This window comes from Sparus aurata, chromosome 1 (assembly GCF_900880675.1).
Source record: "Sparus aurata chromosome 1, fSpaAur1.1, whole genome shotgun sequence".
Lineage (NCBI taxonomy): Eukaryota > Metazoa > Chordata > Actinopteri > Spariformes > Sparidae > Sparus > Sparus aurata.
The window spans coordinates 7,797,670-7,821,504 of NC_044187.1; the positions used below are offsets into that span (position 1 = coordinate 7,797,670).

At 41.2% G+C, this 23,835-nt stretch overlaps 2 protein-coding genes across 4 annotated transcripts; one reads left to right on the forward strand and one right to left on the reverse strand.

The window, feature by feature from the left end:
- Nucleotides 1–1,190: 1,190 nt before the first annotated feature.
- LOC115589033 (kallikrein-15-like) lies at nt 1,191–3,918 on the reverse strand. The gene is made up of 6 exons (XM_030429699.1): nt 3,879–3,918; nt 2,703–2,877; nt 2,293–2,487; nt 2,031–2,095; nt 1,483–1,631; nt 1,191–1,349 (listed from the first exon to the last, which is right to left on the reverse strand). The coding sequence occupies exons 1-6, from the start codon at nt 3,916–3,918 to the stop codon at nt 1,200–1,202; spliced, it is 774 nt and encodes a 257-aa protein (XP_030285559.1). The 3' UTR covers nt 1,191–1,199.
- Nucleotides 3,919–5,403: 1,485 nt separating this feature from the next.
- LOC115593158 (somatostatin receptor 3) lies at nt 5,404–21,593 on the forward strand. Of its 3 annotated transcripts, none has more exons than XM_030436563.1 (3): nt 5,404–5,529; nt 18,233–19,083; nt 20,519–21,593. In XM_030436563.1, the coding sequence occupies exons 2-3, from the start codon at nt 18,298–18,300 to the stop codon at nt 21,236–21,238; spliced, it is 1,506 nt and encodes a 501-aa protein (XP_030292423.1). In that variant the 5' UTR covers nt 5,404–5,529; nt 18,233–18,297; the 3' UTR covers nt 21,239–21,593. The 3 variants fall into 3 exon arrangements, with proteins under 3 accessions (XP_030292423.1, XP_030292430.1, XP_030292439.1); XM_030436570.1 differs by lacking the exon at nt 5,404–5,529 and adding an exon at nt 6,667–6,844; XM_030436579.1 differs by lacking the exon at nt 5,404–5,529 and adding an exon at nt 9,457–9,521.
- Nucleotides 21,594–23,835: the final 2,242 nt, after the last annotated feature.

Sequence of the window (23,835 nt, forward strand, 5' to 3'; positions counted from 1 at the left end):
AAATAGTCTTGTGTGTAAACCTGCATTGATGCGTACTCTGTGCTGGAGGGCTGTATACCTTGTTTGAAATAACACTGTGGGAATAAAAGTGCCAGCATAGAACAAAGGTCCGCTACTTGTGTTGCTGTTCACACTGCAGTGGGCATGTTGGTATGGTGTTGTGTGTCGTTTTGGGAAATGCAAAAGGTCTTTACATCTGTGAAGCTGTTGGTCAGTTCAAAAAGTATCATACAGTCACTGTTATTTGTGTTGTCGCTGAACAGTCATAATATATATTACCTACAAATGTGCATACATACATACATCAATATATCATTATTATCTTTGTGATTTAATGTTTTATCCTGTTCATATTTATACCATAACATACCAGTGTAAATCTACCCCTGATTTAATCTGTATCAATCACCTGACTTTTGTCATGTATCACACATGAGGCAGATTTTCAGATTTCAGATTCCGTGTTTCTTTATTCTCTCTATTTTTAGTCATACCAGACAGCTCCTCTCTAAATCTGATGATCACTTCTGATCATCATCACTGATGAGCTTGAATCGCATCAAAAAGTAGTGTGCTGAGAAAAACTTTGAAAAAATCCTCCCAGAGACATACTAAGCCATTAATGAGCAGGCACCAGCGTATCTTAAAAGTTCATAGCAGCCTATCGCCTCACTAGATGTTGATAAATGGAAATTGTGCAGAAATATGTTCATGTATCTTTATCTGTGACAGTGAACCATTTAATAAATACAAATTTCTTAAATTATGATCATAAGTCTATTTTACTTCAAGTGACATAAACCTAATAAAAGGAGTCATAATTGTTCATCATTGTGCTTTTCCATACTATGAATGTACATTAACAGTAATCGCAGGCTGTAATAGCCTAATGACAGGCATCATCCACTGAATTTACATATTGAAAATGTAGCATTGTAGAAATGTCTTTTTTTTCATCATAGCAGCATAACAGCAATAATGTGTGAACAGTCATGACAAACACCACCTTGTGTAACTTTGTAGAATCACTTTTATTGTTTTAATATAGGGCACTGCAAATGATGAACATTTAATGCAAACCAATCCATTGTAAATGTATCAACTGCAAATTTGGAGTAGCTCATCAATTTGTATTAAAAGTGAAATGTCCTTTAAATGGGACAAAGCCCAAGCCCAAATATTCCTTTATCGGGATTTTTTTATTTAGGAGTAGTATCTTCGATCCATTTCTTGTATTCACAGACGTCCATGAATCCAACATCTGCAGCATGTGCTTTTTCAGCATCACCCATAAAAGAGAAAACACCATAAATCATGTTCCCGACCATCACTCCTCCCCCAGAGTCCCCCTGTAAAAGAGATGTATATATTGCTTGTTTGTTACAGACTTTTGCATAATTTTCTGAAAAGCTTATTGACATTAAAAAGGGTAAAAGTAATGACCATAGAAAAGATATGAGGTTAGCAGCCATGACTACTCACCTGAGATAAATCCACTTTGGAAGTTTCACCACAGAGGAAGTGGTTATATGATGTCAGCTCATCATCGCTCATGATTTTCTTGAGCTTGGTACAGTCGGTAAGCTTGATGTTGGCACATTGGAGTTTATCGGCTTCCCCACCTTCTAGATCTAAACAAAGTTTTTTTTATTGAATAATCTACTTATCCTCACTGCAACTATAAATCTACTACTATTATCTGAACCTTACAAATGAAATCAGATCAATCATACTTCTTTAGATGTATATAAAACCTATCCAGACATCTTAGAGAAATCTAATCAAAAAAGCATCTTTAAATGTTAAAATATGTCGCTGGGTTTGACAACATTTTTAAATGAGCAAAATTTACTGGCAGATGTATGTCTTATGTTTATACTGTAACTGAACAGAAACACAAATTTAAGACAAAATAAAAATGTATTTAATATAATGAGTCAGCATTGTTACCAATCATGCATGGATAAACGATGACACTCGCTGTGATAAGCATAGATAACAATTGTTATAAAACAGAGGATTCATCTCACCTCTTTCATTATTAGGGCCTTTGGTTTTGGTGACTCCATAACCTGCAATCTGAACTGTATCACCTCTGAAATACAATTAAAAAAAGTCAAAAGGCGAGATTTTTACATCAATAACCATTTTCTTTTTAACAAAGTCTAAGACATGACTCAAAAGAAAACCAAAAAAGCCTCAATAAAAAAAAGATCTACAGGACTGTTGCATTTTTTATTTCAAAATGAGTTGAGCTTTCAGATGTAATTAAAGAGAAAGATCACAACTTACGGCTTGGGTTTCTTCGTACAATCTACGGGAAGATCTACAGGTGTAATCTTAGGAAGGTTGTCTAGGGGTGGTAGCTTCAGCAGCATGATGTCATGGATCCTGTTTTGGTTATCCCCATACATCACAGGCGGTGCTGTGATCACCACAGTTTTTAGTTTAGCACCTGGATGCACAGCTACAACCGCTTTCATACCCCTAAAAATAAGGTGAAGGTCAGAGAAGAACATCACTGAATTACTGAAGATTCATGTCATTTCAAATCAGCAAAATCATGAACAGAAGCAATGATATCTTTATTTTGGCAATGCTTTAGTTTCATATCAAAACATCAGTGATAGATTGCTGCTTCAGTGTTTTCAGATTGAGTTTATGAGAAATATGTTTCCAGATTTTAAATGAAGCTCTCTCACCACATCCAGCAGTGAGCTGCGGTCAGAATCCAGTTGTTCTTGAGCAGAGAGCCACCGCATTCTAATAGATCCACCTCATTAATAAGTTTCACATGGTACATGCGCTGATTATCCAGACAGTTATCACCTCCAATGATCCTCTTCTGCAGATCCAACACTGCGCTCACTGTGACACCTGAAAGAGAAAAGTCCTCCATCAGGTTACTGTAGTTAGAGCAGAAGTCTTAGTAGAGAACAACTTGTTCCATCTTTACAAGTAATTATAAACATGATGAAATGTTCAAAAGTTTGTAGAGGGTTTCCATTAATGCAACAACACACACATTTCAGTGTCAACTGTTGTTGTAGAACACCGACAACAGTAACACTTCATCACTCATCACACAATGACACAGCACTAAGTACCATTACAATATGTGTCACTGTTGTCTTTAAAGCAGCAAATCTTTCTACAGTCATTCATTCATTTAGAAAAAAAAGTTGCTCATCTTAACTACATGGATTGTGCCACCTGACACTACATGTCACATAAATGAACAAGAAACACTGTAATAAAAGCCGTTTTGCCATTTTTGCAGAGTAAGTTCAACTTCACACAATGGAATTAAAGTCATATCATTGAGATATACAAGGCTACTTATTCACTATACAAAGATGTAGAGGACAGCGACAGATAGAGAAATAAGACAGTGCTCAACATGTGTCTTTTACATTTAGCAACACGTTCTCATTGACATCACATCTTCTCTTCTTCTGTGTTGTAATGCACCTGGGAAATAACATTTTCTGATTTGTCCCTGACAATCTTCTGCAGATATGCCAGACATCCAGTATTCACTGTGTCCATCATGGACATGTGACCATGTGTGGCTGGTGGTCATGAACTTTACACCTCAACAAGGAAGATGATTCCTCTGGTGGGTCGAGGAATGGAGAGTAAAGTTAAATTAAGTGACACCATCTTTGTATGGAGTGTAACTGGAAGAGAACGGTGAGAAGCCACATTCTCCCAAACATACTTGACCCAAAGTGTAAATGTGAGTGTGAATTGTTTTCCATCTCTAGGTGCATCTTCCACTGGATACTGTTATTACCTGTTAAGATCCATTCAGAAAACAACCCTACAATATCCTAGTAAGTAAGTAACAGACGTGTGAAGCATAGTGGTCTACTCACCGACACACAGCAACAGGAGAAGACTTGTCAAGCCACCCATCTCTGACTCTGATTCAGACTCCGACTGCCCTCCTGGTGCAACAGTGGGGCCTTCTTGAACCTGTTCTCACTGACCTGTTGGCCTTCCAGCCACCAATCACCTCATGAAGGTTTATCAAATCCACCTCATTGGCTATGAATGTTTCCAGTGATGCAAATTTTTTGACCATTTATCAGGTGTTCCTGTGCAAAGTATCCCAAAAGAAAAAAAGGGAAAAAGTCACGTTGAAACTACTATTAAATTCCTGGGACCTCGTGAAATCCTCTAAATTTATGAAGAGCTAAATATCAGCATTTTTGTCATTGTGTATTTTAAAGCCTAAGCATAAGCATAAGCTTTAGTATTAAAGTCTAAGTCTAAGTATTAATGTATTTAGTCTTAGACTATTCTTTATACTTTTCAGTATAAGCCAAGTATACTCCACTATACTTTTCTCAAGTATATAAAATGTAGTATATAAAAAGTACACTTCAAGTATACTGTCTCAGTTTTAATATAAAATAAGTATACTTGTAGAACACTTGAATAAACTACTTTTTGCTAAGGGTATGTAAAGAAAACACCTGTAGGGCACCTGTTTGCACTCCCTTCACATCACATATCATCTGTTACCTTTCCACCTTACATATCATTACTACTTTGAATAAGTGTGAGTTATGATCTGACCCGAGTGTGAACCTGAGTGAGGTTCCAACGTTACGGGGGAGCTGTGTGGGCACAGAGCACACACTCTGTTCTCAGGATCACTTATCAGCTCAACGTTGGTACTGAGGCGTTTTCAAGGCAAATCTCACCTGTCGCTCTGAACCTCCCTTTTAGACTTATTATCATCGTATCCTAAACTGTGAGTTTCTCTGTGGCTCTTTGTCAGACTCACCCAGAGCGCCCCGGAGTGAAGAGCGCTGACCTTTCAGCTGGAATAGATTGGCCCTGTTATTCTCTAGTTTTTCCCTTTTTCTGAAATACCTACATCTTTTGTGGATTCATCTTTTATTCGTTCACTTCCCAACAAAGGGAAATGAGAGTTTTCACCACACAAAGAAGGTATAAATTGATCAACCTTGGGTGGGCCTCTGCCGTGTGCTTCACATTATTCCCACAGCTCGTGTTCGCCCTGTTTTGCAGGGTTTGTGGCATTTCCTATAAACTTTTTTCTATTTTATTCGAATGGAGAGGGATATTTATATTTATATTAGAGGGGATTGAAAAATATTGAACCTTATAGGCAACAGATGGCGGATATGTCAAAAGCTGTGTGAAATCCTGGAAGTCAATTAAAATGTCAGAAATTGGTTCTCAAGTATTGACGCAAAGAAAAGAGAAAAAAAGGCTTAACTGATGGAAGAGGGGGGAGAAGCGATACAGCTCGGATCATGGCCTGTATTAACCAAAAAGTCGATAACATCATTAACATTATAATTGCATTTGTCCGTGCGTGTATGCGCGCGCGTGAGCAGAGGTGGGCTCAGCGGGTGGAGGCTGCTCTCGGCTCTCTGAGCGCGCAGACGGAGCTCCGCGGACGCCACAGTTGACGAGTCACATTTCAGGGGAAATTTAACCTCATTTGGACTCTAACGATGATGCGACATCTCCAGCTGGTCGTGGACTGTGGTGAGTTCTTCTTTCTGTCTTTCTTTATCTCTTTCTTTGGACGTGATCGCTGGCTCTCTTTGGTTTCTCCGTCTTTGGTGCGCACGGTATTTCCATGTTAAACTCCCCAAATGAAGATTATAAACGCAGTGTTTCTGATAAAGTTCTGCTCAGTGACTTAGTAAAATATCTCCTCTCGCCGTTGGAGGAGCTCGGCACCACTGAGTTTGCATCATCGCATTTTGATAAACGAACTTTTACGCACAACACGCTCCTGCAGACGTGTCCAAATGTCCAGTCACATCTCAGTTATCTCAGATTAATTCAGCCTTTATCGACAAGGAGCTGTCGTGTTCACCGACTCATTCAACACAAATGGTAAGTGTAGTGTGTGCTGCTCACTGTAGGATTTCCACAGGTGCTGTTCTGTATCGCTCGGAGAAGTTTGGGTCAGAGTTAGTCCGGTTTGTGAGAAAAGATCAGCCCGTTTTTATACGACTAAAAAAATAAGAGTTGGGGACAAAAACGGAGATTTTCCCCAACCTGTGTTTCCCAAGACACATCTGATGGCTCACAAGATGATGCTGTAAGAAGACACATATATTCTTATGCACAAATATGTTGTAGTTTGACATTTCCCTGACTTAATTTGCGCTTCTGTCTCATGAAAACTGGACGGATGCCTCTGAAAAGAAAAACAACCTTTCCAATGAAACAACCAGAGAAGGTAAACTCCCTCTTTCATTGCTCACAGCTCATGTTCACATTAAGACCAATAATTTGCGATGAGGATTTAATGAAGTAGGCTACTTGTACTTTACCAGAGTGTTTCCATTTTATGTCACATTAAACTGCTTCTACACAGGTATTCAACTAATTACGATGTATTTTTATGGTTTGAGCCAGATGGCAGTACATGAAGTGATTTAAAGCTCCACCTTTATAAGCTGCAATTGGAGAGATGTTTATATATTCATGCATAAATAGTTCTCATTTTTCTGCATAATGGGTATTTTTTTGATTTGGTACTTTGAGCAGACTATATGTTAATATGTCCAATACTATTGTACGTTAACTGATGTCATAATTTGTCATTTTTCTTCCATATTTAAAGATGTTAATACGTCTTCCCCCGGCTGGTTTCAGGTAGACATTGATGCGTTTCGAGGGACCACAAGCCAAAAAAGGTTGGGAAACCCTTGAAATGGACAACCGGAGGAAGGATATGAAAAGAGAGCGAGAGCGATAAGAGTGAGAGGAGAGGAGCGTAAAGACAGTGGGGAAAGGAAATGAGGGAGGAGAGAAGATCGGAGAAGAGTCACAGATAAGAGCAGAGGTGAGAGGAGACAAGGAGAACAAGGAGAGGAGATAAGGAGGGACTAGAGTTGAGAAAAAAGAGGCGAAATAGGAGGAAAAGAGAAGAAACCAGGAGAGGAAAAATACATTTTGAATAAATGTAAAACACCTCCACTGATAAGGAACATTCTGAGATGCTACACTACATCCCCGGCATGTTAATTTACCTCTTCTTTTCATCGCTTTGCACCTGTGAACGAGTGAAGTCTCGCTGCTTGAAATAATGAATAGAAGCCAAATGAAGAAAATTATCAAAACCTCTCATGACCCGTCTCTCTCTCTCTCTGTCTCTCTCTCTCTCTCAGTACTGTCTGGGGACATGCAGGAGCTTTTAATTTAATTGGTAGACCTCCACTCTAGAGCTGCTTTTAAAGCTTTTTATTCCATTCTGTTCATCTGGCCAATTTGCTCCGTAATTACATGCATTTGTTTTGGGACGCCCTGTGCGTTGTGCTGCACGCCTGCGTGGGAAGAGTTAATTGTTGCCGACATTGTGTTTGGAAGAGACTGTCGACATAACATAAATACAATCAAACATACTGTACGACCGTCCACTTTGTGTTACCTGTGGGTGCCGCAGAGGCTCAGGGCCAAAAAAAATGACTCATTTGCATGCGTGGGTTCAGAAAGAGGGGAAACCACACTATGAAACGTGCACGTGCATGACGAGCTTGTAGGAGTATTGATCAAAGTCGGGCTAATCTGTGAGCTCTTGTCTGCCTCCTGTGATGAAAAGCGTGGAGGCGGCGGCGTCGGCGGGGATGTAGACCTGATCCAGCCCCGCAAATCCCTTAATTGATCGGCAGCAGAGGGAGTAGATTCCCCTAGGGGGAAATAAGACAGATGGAGCCCCAATTAGCTGATGGTGTATCCCTCTTCCTCTGATAGTTTCTTGTTCGAAAGTGTCAACACAGTTGTTGATTTTCTGTCAGCTAAATGACCAGTACATGCGCATAATTAGTCCACTGTCTTTACCCGAAAAGGGCATCTTCCTCGGGTCAGACTGCTGCTCGGTGCTCTGTTGCTAAGAGGATCCCTGCGTGTGTGTGTGTGTGTGTGTGTGTGTGTGTGTGGTACTGGCATTAAGCCTCGACACTGTAATGCTTCTGTGATGTGAGGGAGCCATTGATGCCGGTGATGTCGTGACCTTTTTCCTCTTAGTAATAACTTCTCTTATCCCTCTTTCAAGCCAGTCTGGGGGACATTTTTTAATAAGCTTTCTAACGCACCTTTGCGTGATTAGCATTCCCCCATTCCCTACTGTGTGTTCACAGGCTGCCTTTCTTGTATACGATAAGTAATTGTTATTTTTACACAGCCACACTCACTTATACATAATAAGTACCACCTCCTGGAATGAGGATGGCCGACACGTCTCCACCAAGGACGTTTAATTATACCTGGCCATGGAGACGGAGTCCTGTTGATTCCTTTGAAAGCTGCTCAGTGGCGCATGATACCAAAATACCCGGATCTTCTGTGTTGTGGGGCCAATAGAGAGGACGCACTAGAGACTTACGCCGACCAAGGCAGCTTACTTCCAGTTTTGCGGCTCTTCTAGCTTTACCAAGTGTTATTGGACCGAATGGCTCCAGTTATGGACTCTCAAAACATTGTATGCCGCCATATTGCGTGATGTACATTTTGAGCTAGGCTCTGCACGGACATGATTTGGCGGCAGAGTCGCGGTATCAAGTTCCCGTCCACACATCGACGTGACTCAGCTGCGTGCAGGGCTCAGCTGTCAATCATGACATTTCACCCCATTTTTACAGCATCAAATAACTGAATAAAACCAGTGGTAACAATCTTTTTACAGTTCTGGACCAAGTGGAGCTTTCTGGAAAGAAGGCAGGAAGACACTGTGGTATTGTTGCATAAACAAGGACATCAGATTTATCTCACACTGTATTTCAGGGACTATTAAACTGCAGTCTGAGCTTATCTGGACACTTTGTAGCTGATTTAAGGGATTTAACTACCCCTATCTTCACGCACTTGATGGCAACTTTGGTTACAACTTCTCAACCCCTTATAAAAGATGCCTAACTATAAAGTGGTGTTCAACATATGTCGCACCCCCTCGTGGCCCAATTGTTGAAAAACGCGCGCTAAAGTGTCCTCCTGGGAGCCAAAACGTGTGCTAAAGTGCCCTCTTGGGAGCCAAAAAAGCATGCTAAAGTGCCCTCTTGGTTGGCAAAACACACTAAACTGCCCCCTTGGCTGGTTAAAACATGATAAACTGCCCTCTTGGGAGCCAAAACATGCACTAAAGTGCCCTCTTGTGAGCCAAAACGCGTGCTAAAGTGCCCTCTTGTGAGCCAAAACACACGCTAAAGTGCCCTTCTTATCGCCCCTGCCCCTCAAAAGTCTGTGCACGCCACTGCTCTGTAGCAAACCATATTGTAACAGTTTCTCTGAATCAGTTTCTGAGCTTGGAAACTGATTTTGTTCGTATTTATTTCTTATTTTTTCTGGTCTGATTGAAAAAAAAGAACAATATTGCCTCTTAGTGCAAGTTCGGGTGTAACATCGTGTTATTGGCAGACTCCAGCTGTATTTGAGAGCATTGTGTGTGTCTGTTTCAGAGGACTGGGGTGCTGTCACGTGTACAGGTGTTGGCTTTGCGACCTCCAGTGCCAGACACAGTTGATCAGGTGTGTGTGTGTGTGTGTGTGTGTGTGTGTGCGTGTGTGTGTGTGGAGTTACTGCTGTGTAAAACCTGTTAAGAACAAGTCAGGATGACCCGATCTCTTTTAATGTAAAGTCCTCCAGGCTCTGTATTAAATGCAGCTCTCTCAAACAGAGGGTGGAAAAGCACTTACCTGCTGCAAAATATCATGCAAATGTGTCCTCACTGTTAAAAAAAGGTCTCTGAAAGTGACCAACTTTTAATTACAAACAAGAGAGAGTGTAAAAAGAAACAAAGGAAATGGCCCAAAATGCACTTAATGAATGAAATAATAACCGTTTCTATCCGAGCAGTCAGCCCCGACTGAATTATTCACCAGGCGGGCATCTGTTTTAATGGTGACCTCGTTGCCTCTTGATCCCACCAGCAGCTTGTTTGTACTGAGCTGCGGCTTGAATAATTATGATGTTATTACACAGGCATCAGCGCGGCTTTCAGTGAGGAGGAAGCGGCTCTTCACCCGCGGTGTGAAGCATGTAATCATGATGAGGCCTCTCATACGCAAAGAGTCAACAATACTGTCAGCACAACGGCACTGACTGCGTTTTAGAGAATTCAGCTGAATGGCTGCGTGTTGTGAAATATACATTTTGTGTGTGTGTTGATACCAGTAATGAGAACTGTTAAAGGTCTAGTGTTCAGGATTAACGGGGGAGTTCAGGGGCAGAAAAATAAATCGTTATAATAAAGACTTTGTACGTAGATAAACACCTGAAATTGGAAATCATTGTGGTTTCATTACCTTAGAATGAGCCTTTTATATCTGCGGAGTCCATATTTCTACAAGTAGCCCAGAACAAACAAATCAAACACTGACTTTTTGCATTTTTAGCAGCCACGATACTTCACACCGGACCTTTTTTAGCTCGATACGCACATCAGTTTGCCATAAGACACTGCGCTGTAGCAGCGTGGAAACTGATGTTATAGAAGCACTCGGCTGAAAATGCATCTTTTAAAGAAAAAAATGCCTGAAACATTAAAAAGCCGGACATTAAAAGACTGGACGCCTTGGTCCTTAGCAGAGGACGGCAACTGAAGCCAGCTTGTGTTCATAGCCGGGAGTCAAATAGCGATTCTGAGTTTCGCAGCCGCTCCTGCTCATTGTGTTCAAACAATTGTCACCTCACCAATAAATCTCTAAAATGCGCCACTTCCAGCCGGGCTGTGACGCTCTGATTAAGTGATAGCATGTCATAAAAGTATTCATTGTAGACAAACAATGAGGAGCACAACGAGTGAAGGAATCATTGATGGAGAAATGGATTACGCTCCTGTCGTGGAATTTAGTGTCGTCAATACAGGCAATTACACACACACACACACACACACACACACACACACACACACAAAATAATAGTTTCAAGCTTCCTTTTGAATTTTGCTTTTGTTCGCAAGCCTTCAAACATAGGATGGATTTATATTCCACAGTTTAAACCTGACTTCATTATTTTTCTGAAACGCCATATTGACTTTGTGACATTAGCATTGATTCCGAGCCGTGTTTGCGTCCAACCGGCAGATGTAAGTCCAATAGTTACACTCCTACGCTACATGTTGCACTATGTTCACCACTTAGTCATCAGCTTTGTCTATGTGGGGTTTGTTGCCGGGCAGGTTGCCTCGACATGTTTGGTTTTTTTGGGCCTTTATGACAGTTTGAGAGATGACAGGAAGTGGGATTAGACAGAAGTGGGATGGCATGAAGCAAGTTCTGAATCTGAGGGTAGCGTGTCCCCTCAGAGTTGCCGTACCACGACGGTCGTCACAGTCCGCCTTTGTGTGATTGTCACTACGTGCAGCTTTAGGTTTACGTAATCTTGTTTTGCAGAATCCACAGTGTTATGGAAATGTCAAGACTCTTAAGTCGTTATTCTTGTTAAGACTTGGAGTTATATTAATAGATGTGAAATATTGGAGGAATCCATTAGATTAGCCGTTAGTTTATCATTTCCCTCCTACACCTTTCGAAATGGCACCAATGCTCTTTGCGCACAAACTTCTCTTTGGTTGCGTTTCACTGAACGAGAACAGCAACAACTCCCACTCTCTGCTCACACTTTGACTTTAGTTTGTACTTTTTTTTAATTAGTTAGTTTAATTACAAGAGAGTTCTGACTATGCCAAAAACAAAACGGCGTATCATTGATGACGTAATGCTACTTTTTGACAGGTGGTCCGTATGACGTCTTGTTTGGAGTGATGGTGTTTCACTTCTTCCTAAAAAAAAAAAAAAAGGTACATCACCATGGTAACGAATGTTTCACACGGTCAGGGTCTGGATAACTCATTAATGCATACAAAAGCACCACCTATTGATAATTCAATTTCTTGGATAATTGCATTATTATTTATAGAAGATCCTGTGGAGCTCAGTACGTGGGCGCTGACGGGTGTGCACCCATCTTAGAGTTTCATTTTCTTCTTCCTCAGTTGGCTTCAGTTCACTTTAGTATATGATATTATCCTACAGCAGAGACCTATTGAGGCACTAAATCCCTCTGCTTTTTGTATTTATAACATATGAAAGTACCGGTTTGAACATTCTTTTATTGCCAGCTTTCCTTTCTGCATTTGGCAGCTGCGACTTTCAGCAGCTAATATTTTATATCTCATTTACATTCAGGGTATTTAGCAGATGCTTTTTCAAAGCAGTTATTCATACACTTATACGGTTCAGTATCTTGCCTAAGGACACTTCGACATGCAGACCAGGGGAATCGACCCAGCAACCTTCTGATAACAAGACGCTGGCTCTACCACTTGAGCCACAGCCATCCTATATTACAATTCTGCCCCTCGTTAATAAGATATCACAGTCTGCTGCCAGTAGACTCGCCTGTGTTTGCAAAACACCTCCGTCTTTAATGCGAACAGCTGCATTAAGGAAAACTTTGATTTATCGAGTTAATGTCCATCTTTGTGTGGTCAGAGTGATTGCAGTTGTTTGGCGTAATGAAGCCAAAGATATCCTATATGATATCCTCAGGTAAGCGAGCTAAGACATTTCATTAAACGGCAACAGGAGGAAACAGTTTAAACTTTTAAGCTTCGATCTTTAAATACTTTCATGACATCGACGTTTCTCTGATCTGAACCTGCAGTATCTGCATTCAACAGCTGCACGAAAGGAAGCCGTCTGCATTCACACATGTACAAACGCACATACCACACACATGTCAACCCGCACACAATGCTCCCTAAAAGTCATTATTTCCTTTGTGTGTGAATGTAAAGAGCATCGGCTCTTCAATCAGCATTCATTTCGACCCCCTTGTTTGTCTCCGTGCAGGGCCTTTCGGGCCTTTTCTTGACCCCTTGATCACCGTAGCAACATTTCCCAGGAAAGGTGTCCGGAGAGCCGACCACAGAGCAGCAGACAAAAGAGGCGATGCCCTCCGGGAAGACTTACAGTCCGTCTGCTCTCATTGTGTGCGTCAGAGATTAGAGCGGCAGGGTATTGTGCTGCACAACCTGGAAATCAGGAGCACACTGGGAAGCGTGTGTGATTATATGAGCGGTGCCTCTCATCAATAGGACATTTTAAGGACTATATAAATAATGTTTTTGTGCTATGATTTTGGTAAAAAGCCTGTAATCATGTATGATTTAAAAAAAAAAAAAGAAAAAAAAGCCTCCTCCACATTACACCAGCTGGTCCAGGGGATCCAGGTCTGCTGATGATAAAACTGTATTTTACTGATGAACCACAAAAATCCACAGCTTGCTTTACATTTTTAAATTTATCTTGTGCATTTTGTTAATATTCCTTTTCTAATGCACATTTAAGGCGTTACAAATTAGATTTAAATTTATTCTCTCCTGTATTTTCAAGTAAAAGGTAAAGGTAAGGTAAAGTATACGTCATTTTAACATTTAGCTTATTTACTATTAATGCGGTTCTTAATTTTAAATACTATTTTAATCCCAAATTGGGAAAAAAAATAAAAAATTCCACTCACATGCAGTGTAGAGGAGATGAGCGAAGGGGCTGCCACACATGCCACAGCGCCCAACGAGCAGTGATAGGGGTAGGTGCCTTGCTCAAGGGCACCTCGGCAATGCCAAGGATGTGAAACATGCGCACATCATTCTTTTTTAGGTCCGGGTGGGACTTGGACCAGCGACCTTTAAGTCCCAAAGCCAAGTCCCTACGGACTGAGCTATTGCCGCCCCAATACATAATAAATAAATAATAAAATAAGAAAATAAAAAAAACAAGTGACCTACTCTTTAATGACGAAGGTGGACTTTATAACCAAACATATACATTGTTTCATATGTAGTCAGGGTTGGATTTTCTCTTTTTAGAGCTTTAAAACTGGATGTAAAATCCACAAATAATCAATAAAACACAGTTCACCAGTCATACCCTCTTAAATTCATCATCGCATGAATCATTGAACAATTCACTAGGCTGGATTTGAATAATAATTACATGGAAAAGAGTCAAATATATAATTCATGATAAGATTATGAAAGATTTCTTTGATATGCACACAGAAATGTATGTGTCCTGTAAGCTCACGTGGGCTGGACACCTTTAAATGTTTGTCTGAAAGAATTACAGGATTCATCTTTCGTACAAAATCCTTTCAACCTCTGTCTCAGTTAATTCTCCATGTGTGAATTATACAGGCTGGCAGGTGGTTTGGACACAGAGTGGGGTCTGAGTGTGAAGGTGCTCATTTTTAACACCTTATGCTTGCAAAGCCACCTCTGTGACAGTATTGATTGGTTTCTATAGGGTTCATCCATAGAAGGAAGTATAGCTCAAATGGTTGTGGCGCTCCATTCAGTTTGAGTCTGACTGGAATGACAACAGCGTTATAAGTGGAACCTTCTTTATTGTATTGGAGAGTCTTTATCTTCACACTGTTGTGCTGCAGGACTGTGAATGATGTTAAACATAGTTGTTAACATCAGGTTTTGAAGAGGAGACACAACAGCTGAAAAAAACAATGGGCCTCATTCATGAACCGTTCTTACGAACAAATTTGTTCTTAAGTCCCACTTACGAAGATTTTACGAAGATTGTGGCATTCATGAATTTTTTCTTATCTAGGATTTTTTCTTAGGCAAGAACAAATCCTACGAACACTCAGGAGTACTCTTACGCACATTTCAGTGCCGAAATGTTGGCATGGTTGTGTTTTCTTCTCTTGTGTAGTTCAATAAAATGCAATATTACAGTGATAATTCTGTCATATTTATTCATTTATTTATTCATTTAATATTTTTGGTAATTTACAAAGAATTTAAATTCTAAAATAAATTAAATGTGCCAATGATTTAAGATAAATCAAGTAAATTGGAAACATGCCATCAATTAGTAACCCCCCCCCCCCCCCCCTATTTATACGTGGCATTTCTCCATCCAAGGCCCGCAAAACAATGGCATATATGTTGCTCCTGCGGCTTTCATCAATGTAAGAACACAGCTGCGAACAATTCTGAGGCTTACGAACGAGTTGGTGAATCTGACGTAAGGTTTTCTTAAGGAACCTCTTAAGAACCTCTTAAGAAAGAATCTAAGAAGATTCTTAAGAAGATATTGGTGAATGAGGCCCAATGTTTCTAGACAAAGATACGTTTTGAGACTTCTTTCAGACTCGTTGAAAGAAAAGAGTCAAAAATGTACACATTTAGGTGTTTATTGTGGTTCAGATGTTCTCAAAAATAATTTATAAGAATGTTATTGTGTATTGAATTTTCTCATTTTCATGTACAAACATTGAATATCAGAAGAAAAAGAAATCAGGGAAGTTTTATTTTAGTTTAAAAATGTATGGGATCTTCCATTTCCCATTTTAAATTTAATTTTTTTTTAATTTTTTTTTTTACAAAAGGAGTTCATTTATAATTGTATAATTCATGTAAATTCTTATTCTGAAAAAAACAAAAAACTATAAGAGCGGGCAGGCCTGGCCAAAAATGAACAAAAAAATAAATAAATGGTGGCAGCCTCACAGTGACCAGAACTTCACTCCCTAAACTAAGAAATTAATATAAAACTAAACTAACAAACAAAGTCGTAAAAACAGGACTACCAGACCTCCATCATTAAAAGAAAACAAACCTGCAGAAAATGTGAGCATTGCTGGATTTCTACAAATTCTCATTCTGAAAAAAAACGTGAAAATTGATACTTTATGGCCGTTTAAACTATCGTTTGGTTTATGGAGTGATTAGAAGAGATATACAACATTCTCTCTCGAAAAACCTTTGACTCCAATATGTCGAATAAATGAAACAACTGAGTGCATTTCTTAATAGATAATTTAAACAAATGTTGGCTCTGCGTTGTGACAAACAACCAACATCGCTATACCTGAGGACAAGTTTGCAAAATAGATCTATGAGAGTGTGGAAGCCTGGCCAAAAATTAACAAAAACATGAAGGAAGTCTGGGCCAGCCTCGCAGTGGGCGGCTGGAACTAGAACTTCACTCCCTTAACTAATAAAAGAAAAAAAACGCAAAAACAGAACTACCAGACCTCCTTTATCCTCTGAAGAAAACAAAACACCAACAGCAGAAAATGTGAGCAAACGCTCTGCGGTGTGGACGAGAGCTCCTTCTCCTCAAGCCACACCTGAGGATGGAGAGAGTAGAGAAGAGGAGGAGTTGGTTCATATGTTGTTTGCATATGTAAATGTGAATCTGGTTATCTTGGTCCTGTTGTTCTGGGGTTTTGTTCTGATTTCTCTACACACCTGTCTCACATCTGTCTCATCAGACTTTCCCTGTTTCTGATGTCTTTCCACTCGTGACTCTCACCTGTGTTTCTCTGCCTGCACATTTATCCCCTCATTATTTAAGTTTGGATGGAAGTCCAGTCTCTGTAAAGACATCAGTTGGGTTTTTTACTGTTTTCTAGCTCGACACTTGACACAAAAAAATAATACTGATTGACTAAATATGTGTAATCAGCTGGAAAAGTTTCCTGGTGATATCTACCGGTTAAAACAATGACTCTATTTACCTGCAGTGTTTCCGCAGAGACCAGCACCAAAACACAACATATGCTGGTCTTGCTGGTGACTTTTCACCAGCAAGACCAGCATATGTTGTGTTTTGGTGCTGGTCTATGCTGGTTTTTTCAGCAGGGCGCTTAAAAGCTCACAATCAGCTCCAAATCAGAAAAATCAAGCCTGTATCATGTGTATCCTGCAGCACTATGACTCTGAGACTCCAGGGAGGAAAACACAATAGAAAAAAGAAACAATATTGTACTTTTACCGGATTTACAGAGTGTGTTCTTGCATATTTATAAGTTTTAAGTGGCTCCGGTTGTCTCACAGCTGCACACCATATACTGTCCACTGGCATTTGCTTTTAGTAATTGAGGCCCTGACCTCTGGCTGCTGGCTCCTGCATTATAGCCTTGAAACGAAATATACATTTTACAGGAACAATGTGGGACGACTCATGTGCATCGAGATCTCAGAGTGTATTTGAACAAAGGTGACTTTCAGGCGGTTGCTTGTCTTCCTAACCTGACCTTTACTTTGAAAAAAAACCAGCCTACGTCTCCCATTTGTTCTATTTGTGGCTGCTGCAATATTTAAACAGTTCGCCTGTATCCTCTCTCCACACTTTCCCCTCTTCCCGTCATCCTCACGTGCACGTTAATGCGTTTAAGTCGAGGTTGGGGAGGACATGCCTCTGTTATTTTTTTCTCCATAGGTCAGTGCATTTTGTTCCTAACAGAGCACCAATTATTAGCCGTCGCTGTGAGGGATGAGGGGTGTGCCTGTACGCGGCATGGTAGTTATTAAGAAGGCTTCATAAACAAGTCCTGCGCTAATGGAACTAAATACGTTGTGTTTCTGTTCCGGTGCTGGCTTGTTTTTGTTGCGATGGATGAAGGGTTGTCCGGATGATTAATGGCTTATTATTATGCAAGCCACCGGTCTGAGATTGGAGCAACTTTTTTCAAACTTCAGCACACTTACCCTGATATTTAACCGACGTTTTGGTGAATGGGCCCATTATTCAAAAATATCTGTGTGTTAAGTTCGGAGCTGGAGCTAGGAGACCGTTAGAGTGAAACTCTCGCCAAAATGTAACCGAGGCTTTTTTTGTGAATGTCGTGTAAAAGCATAATTACGACAAAAGAGGCACTTTTAAGATTTACCGTATTGTCGTTTTCGGGTGAATGGTGTGCTAGGGGCGACTTTACTCTAGCATCAAAATCTCTATTTTTAAAACAGTAAGAAGGCTCGACACAACATGAAACTTTGCTCGTAGTATCACCAGGGTCTCTACACATGAACACGAGCAGTGAGAACATTGTTTGTGTACACAGAGTTTACTAAAAAGAAAGTTTTGAACAACTCACTTTAGCAGAAGCTTGTTCCGCTAGCCGCCATCTTGCTAGTTGAGAAGTATCGATCTCCGAATGTGACGTATCACGGAGGACAGTTAAGGATTCTTAGCGTTTTAAAAACAGAGATTTTGAAGCTATCGTAAAGTTGCCCATAGCATGCCATTAAAAATTATTTTGACCCGAAAACGACAATACGGTAAATCTTAAAAGTGCCTCTTTCGGCGTAATTATGCTTTTACAAAAAGGTTTGACTCGGGTACATTCACTAAAAACTGCATTTTGGCGAGAGTTTCACTTCAACGTAGGGGAAAAACAGCTAGCTGACTCTCTCTCTGTTTCCTTTCAGGGCTGTTGACCGTTCACTGATGGGATCTCGTCGACTTCTGTTGCCTCAACTTCCTTAACGCCTCCATGGAGCTCATCCAGGCCAGCCAGGTCTCCTTGCTGCCTCAGGAAGCCCTGACAGCAGCCTGGAGCAACAACTCCCTTTCCCCCTTCTCCAACTCCCCGCTCCTCTCCACTCCTTCCGAGCCGCTTCTCGACTACACCCGCAGCGACGCCTCTTTCCTCTTAAACAGCACCTGCCAGAACTGCACCGCACCTGAACATGGACCGCTCCCTGGCTTGACCGGCATCTTCATCCCTCTGATCTATGGGATAGTGTGTGTCGTTGGCCTCGTCGGCAACACTCTGGTCATCCACGTGATCGTCAACTACACCAAGAATGAGTCGGTGACCAACATCTACATCCTCAACTTAGCCATCGCAGACGAGCTCTTCATGCTGGGCCTGCCCTTCCTGGCGGTGCAGAACGCTCTGCTCTCTTGGCCCTTCGGCTCCCTCATGTGCCGCGTGGTCATGACGGTGGACGCCATCAACCAGTTCACCAGCATCTTCTGCCTGACTGTGATGTCAGTGGACCGCTACCTGGCCGTGGTGCACCCCATCCGCTCCTTCTGGTGGCGGCGCCCTCGCGTAGCCAAGGCGATCAGCGGCACGGTCTGGGCGGGGTCCTTTGTGGTGGTGCTGCCGGTGGTGGTGTTCGCCGACGTGCTGAAGGACGATGGGAACTGCAGCATCGTGTGGCCCGAGCCCGCGGAGGTGTGGAAGACGTCGTTCATCGTGTACACCTGCACCGTGGGCTTCTTCTGCCCGCTGCTGGTCATCTGCTTGTGCTACCTGCTGATCGTCATCAAGGTACAACATCTACAGCCACACACAGATGTGTTTCGTTAAGATAGAGGTGTGAAGTTTTTGCTTGGGATAGTTTTTAGGACTGCGGACAGTTTATGAGCTTGGGCAATGAGAGAGTGGTAGTGCATCCAAAGCATTTTGTTGTTGGCGTCGTGGTTCCATTAGGCGATGAATTAAACCAAAAGTGACCCAGAAGTAAATTAGATCTCAGATTTAATTCACCGTAACATTAACTGTCCGTTAGCAGTGCACGTCACTTAATTTTAAACTTGGTGACTGGATGTTTGTTGCCGAAACACACCTCTGGAATCATAGTTGTCGTCTCCCCAGACATTTGTATGAACTTTTTATTCTCTAGCTGAGTTCTTCTTCTCTTGGTTTGATTATTCCACCGAGAGTTTCATGTCCATCCAAGCCATGAAAGTGCTCCAACTGTCAGTCATGTCACATCATCTACAGGAAAAATAAATTAGACTTTCACTTCCAAAACCAGCCGGAAATAAGTCAAATTGTTTTTGCATTTACAAAGATATTCCCACCAAATAAAGCTGTCGTGAAGAAAAGCAGCTGCCATCACAAACTACACCAACACACTGGTTCACACTAATTTCCATCATAATTGGACTGCTCTCCGTTGATATTAATAATGACGCTGCGGGGCTCCTGCAGTGAAGCAATATGTGCAGAGAGATAATAAAGACGCACACTGTGCCAGAGTTAGTATTGTCCTGATTTTATGGAAAAACAGAAATAATCCACCACAATATATCACATAAAAAGGCTGCATTTGTTCTTGTTACTTGCAGAAATATACTTGAATTTTCACAGCATCAAGCAGCAGTGATGCGCTCAATAATGATGTATAAAGAAATGTATATAATAATAGCGAATGGTCGTCTGAAACTAACCTAAAATACTGATCGTGTTGGTAATGTGTTTTGAGTTGTTTGCTCAGTTATTTCACTGATTAAGTCATAATCTTTCTGTATCTCATGTCATGAACGGCGTATTATATTTGATGTGAGACGGCAGCTTTCGCATCACGAAGCGTTTCAGGAATAAATCATTAAATGCCGCTTTTGCTAAGAATAAAAAAAGTACCAAAGAAGGCCATGATACACTGTTATTATGGCTGACAGGATTCTTTGTTCTTTTTTTTTCGGAAGCACTTATAAAACGCAAACGCAACGTCATACCGGCTCTAGATAATTACTCTCACTGTCAACGTCTTCAACACAAACCATTTTAAGATACAAAGTGGTTTGACATTTACCTACTTTTACCTTCTGAGTGGGTTTGAGGCAGAAACTTCAGGCGAGGATAACTGAAACTTCAGCAGTTAAAATGTTTTTTTGTGTTTTTTGGATGAACTGACCCTTTACTAGTTAACAAGTGTGGTAAAATAAGAGGTCAAAGTTCTCCTTCTTGTCTTTCAAAGGTGCGAAGCGTTGGGAAACGAGCCCAGGCCACATCCTCCCGCCGCAGGAAGTCGGAGCGTAAAATCACCAGGATGGTTGTGGTCGTGGTGGCGGTGTTTGTCCTCTGCTGGCTGCCGTTCTACGCCCTGAACATCATCAACTTGCTGGTGGTCCTACCGGGGGACTTCAGAGGGCTCTATGTTTTTGTTGTTGTGCTGTCATACGCCAACAGCTGTGCCAACCCAATACTGTACGGATTTCTGTCTGACAACTTCAAGAGAGGCTTCAGGAAGGCCCTGTGCGGCGCCTCGCGCAGGGTGAAGAACAACGACAGGGCCGGCACAGAGGTGCAGCGACCGACGGAGGAGTGGGGCGGCATTGTGCTCCAAGTACAGAAAAGCGAGGGAGTCATCAACGTGCAGAAGGAGGATTGCGGAGAAAAAGTGGAAGAGGAGGACGTCAATGGACCAAAAGGAGCTGTACAGATGCATGAAATATGCAAAACATCACAAAATGGAAACCACAGCGGAGGTTTGGAGGGCTCAAAGACTCAGGCGGTGCAGAAGGGTAAACCTGAGCCGGAGCTCTCCGGTCACGGTGCCAAACATGGAGATGTAGCCGGGAAAGGTCCAGACTCTGATTCCGCTGAGGCAGCGTCCTCCACGGCCGGTAAAAGTAAAGACAGCAAGTCAGAGTCTGAAGACCTCCCGGACAAAGTGCTTGAAATCAGCTATCTGTAACAGACGCTGACATGTTTCCACTGGGTTTTACTTCACGGTATTTAAAGAGTTCCTCACAGATATTTAAAAATGGCTGTAAATATGACAAACAAGCCCGGAAAACAGATCACAGGCTCAGCTCTAGAACCTTTTCTTCATGGAAAGTTTACACGATGTAACAGTCTGTAAATATCATTGCAGTTGTTTTTGCTTTGGTGTTAGATAATAATAAGAAAAGGTTAAATCGGGCATGATGTCAGCCATGTTGGATTGCAACCAATGGGAACCTGAAAGGGAGGAAGAACAAATTAAAATAAGGGATATTCCAGTGTAAGTTTAATCCATGGTCTAAATCACTGTGAAACTGTGTTAGACTCCCTCTCGAGAGATCAAGTTAGCAGACCGCTAATTTACGGAGTTTTATCAACCTCAGAAACGACCGCACGACAACAAAACACTGCAGTAAATGGATCCAAATATAAACCGCCACCAAAAAGCCACTAAATAATGCTCAGAACAGCACCAAACTTCAGCAGCAGTACAAATAGGGTCTCAGCACATAGTCCGGGGCATCTAACCTCCGCTAGCTTAGCTGGATTTCTATTGTGAAGCTAAAAACAGATTTCAACTCTCCTCCATCAGCTTCCGGGTCGGGGAAGTCGCGACGCGACGATTACCGAGTGCGGTTAGAAATGCTCAATTCCGTTCTTTTCCCTGTCCGCTCTCGATAATAACTGTTATAAACTGGCAGGTAAGACACATATGAACTTTGATTGCTTTTCCGTGGAGTCATAATCATACATTTTCATCCATGAGCCGCGGAACTCTACTGCACTCGGTAATCGACTCGTCGGGACTTCCCGTCAACAGGAAGCTGCTGCAGAAGAGTGGTAAATTTAGTCAGCTTTTCAGTAGAAATCCAGCTAAGCTAGCGGAGGTTAGATGCCCCGGACTATGTGCTGAGACCCTATTTGTACTGTTGCTGAAGTTTGGTGCTGTTCTGAGCATTATTTGTGGCTTTTTGGTGGCGGTTTATATTTGGATTCATTTACTGCAGTGTATTGTTGTCGTGCGGTCGTTCTGAGGTTGATAAAACTCTGTAAATTAGCGGTCTGCTAACTTGATCTCGAGAGAGGCAGTCTAACACAGTTTCACGGTGATTTAGACCATGGATTAAATTTACACCGGAATATCCCTTTAAACACGTTTGGAAAAACACAAAGCCTGGGAACATGGCTGCAAGTGTTAAGAAGTAAAATGGTGTAAATAGTGGAAGACATCCAGAAACACTGGTATGATCCAGATTGAGAGTTCATTCTTGTGATTTAGATTTTTTGCTCTAAACTGAGAAAAAACAAGATTCTATCCCAAGACAGTCATCAAATGCTGATGTGAACTTGTGTATGTGGGTGGTGGGCTTCAGTCACTTTGTTAACAAAGTGATCAACTGCAACAAAATCCATATTTTTTCTGTATTTATTTTTATTGTTTAATTGCCATCACGTTGAAGACCTTTTCATTTTTGTTTAAACGAGGAACATCTTGTTCTGAAACAGCTAATGCACTCTATGAATCATATCCCAGAGGAGACAACACCACTAATGAGCCATTGTGGAATGAAAATGTCAGCTAGGTGAGCTTTGTACTTCTAGTTTTTCAGAACAGCTTTTCAAAAACACATTTCAGGTTGTTATCTCTGGCTTTTGATGAGGATTTTGTTTGTGTAAATACATCTGAGCTCGCGTGAAGCTGGACGTCAACACTGGATCTCTTCAGTGCAACTGAGTGATTTATTTTCTCCTTTAGATGGTTCGCTGACAACTTATTGCTGCTGTCAAGATGTGCAATAACAACCCATAATAAATATAATGCAAGATTGATACTTTTTAAAGAGGTATACAGCAGATTTCAGGAAGATTTAAATATTTCTACATACAAAACTGGATTCATTGGTCTGTTGGCACCATATCTGAAACATGCTAGTGAGAAAACAGACGATTGTGTTTATATTTATTTATTTATTTATTATCTTCAATTATGAAGGGGACGTGTAGGAGAAGATACTAGAACAGAATTAAGCTAAGATAACAAATAAGGAAGATCTTAATGATCCCTGAAGCATCAGACACACAACTTGTGTCACCCTTGAACATCCGTGTTTGGTGTCAAATATCTTTGCTTCGAGTTGTTTACATGTTGATATGGTCATTGTTAACAAAACCTATTGATTATGATGGTTGAAGTACAGGTGTGTTTTGTCGTGTCGTGAATTTTATATTTGATGTCTCCTTCAGAGCTCACAGATTTAAATCAAATCTCACATCGGCAGGTTATATTTCAGGCCAACTTGTCACAGAATTGCTTTTTTCCCCCCTCAGTTTGTCGTCTTTGCTCACAATGTGTTGTGTGTTTGCATTAACATGTCGTGATATCTGAAATGTTGTCAGAGCTTTGACGAAGCACTAATTCAGAGTCATTCTGTGAGAGCTGGTTGAAATTAATGTTTACAGATGATGTTGGAATGTAATATTTTTGTCCCTTAATTGCTGTCGTACGCATCGCTGCACACAGTGTGTAACTTTACTGTATGGTGTTCCCGAACAATGACTCAAAACCAA

Coding starts and splice junctions, on each gene's coding strand:
- LOC115589033 (XM_030429699.1), bottom strand. CDS start 3,918: ATGGGTGGCTTGACAAGTCTTCTCCTGTTGCTGTGTGTCG. Junction 2,878..3,878: donor TCTCCTGTTGCTGTGTGTCG/GTGAGTAGACCA, acceptor TTTCTCTTTCAG/GTGTCACAGTGAGCGCAGTG. Junction 1,350..1,482: donor CCAAAGTGGATTTATCTCAG/GTGAGTAGTCAT, acceptor TCTCTTTTACAG/GGGGACTCTGGGGGAGGAGT.
- LOC115593158 (XM_030436563.1), top strand. CDS start 18,298: ATGGAGCTCATCCAGGCCAGCCAGGTCTCCTTGCTGCCTCAGGAAGCC. Junction 19,084..20,518: donor ACCTGCTGATCGTCATCAAG/GTACAACATCTA, acceptor TGTCTTTCAAAG/GTGCGAAGCGTTGGGAAACG.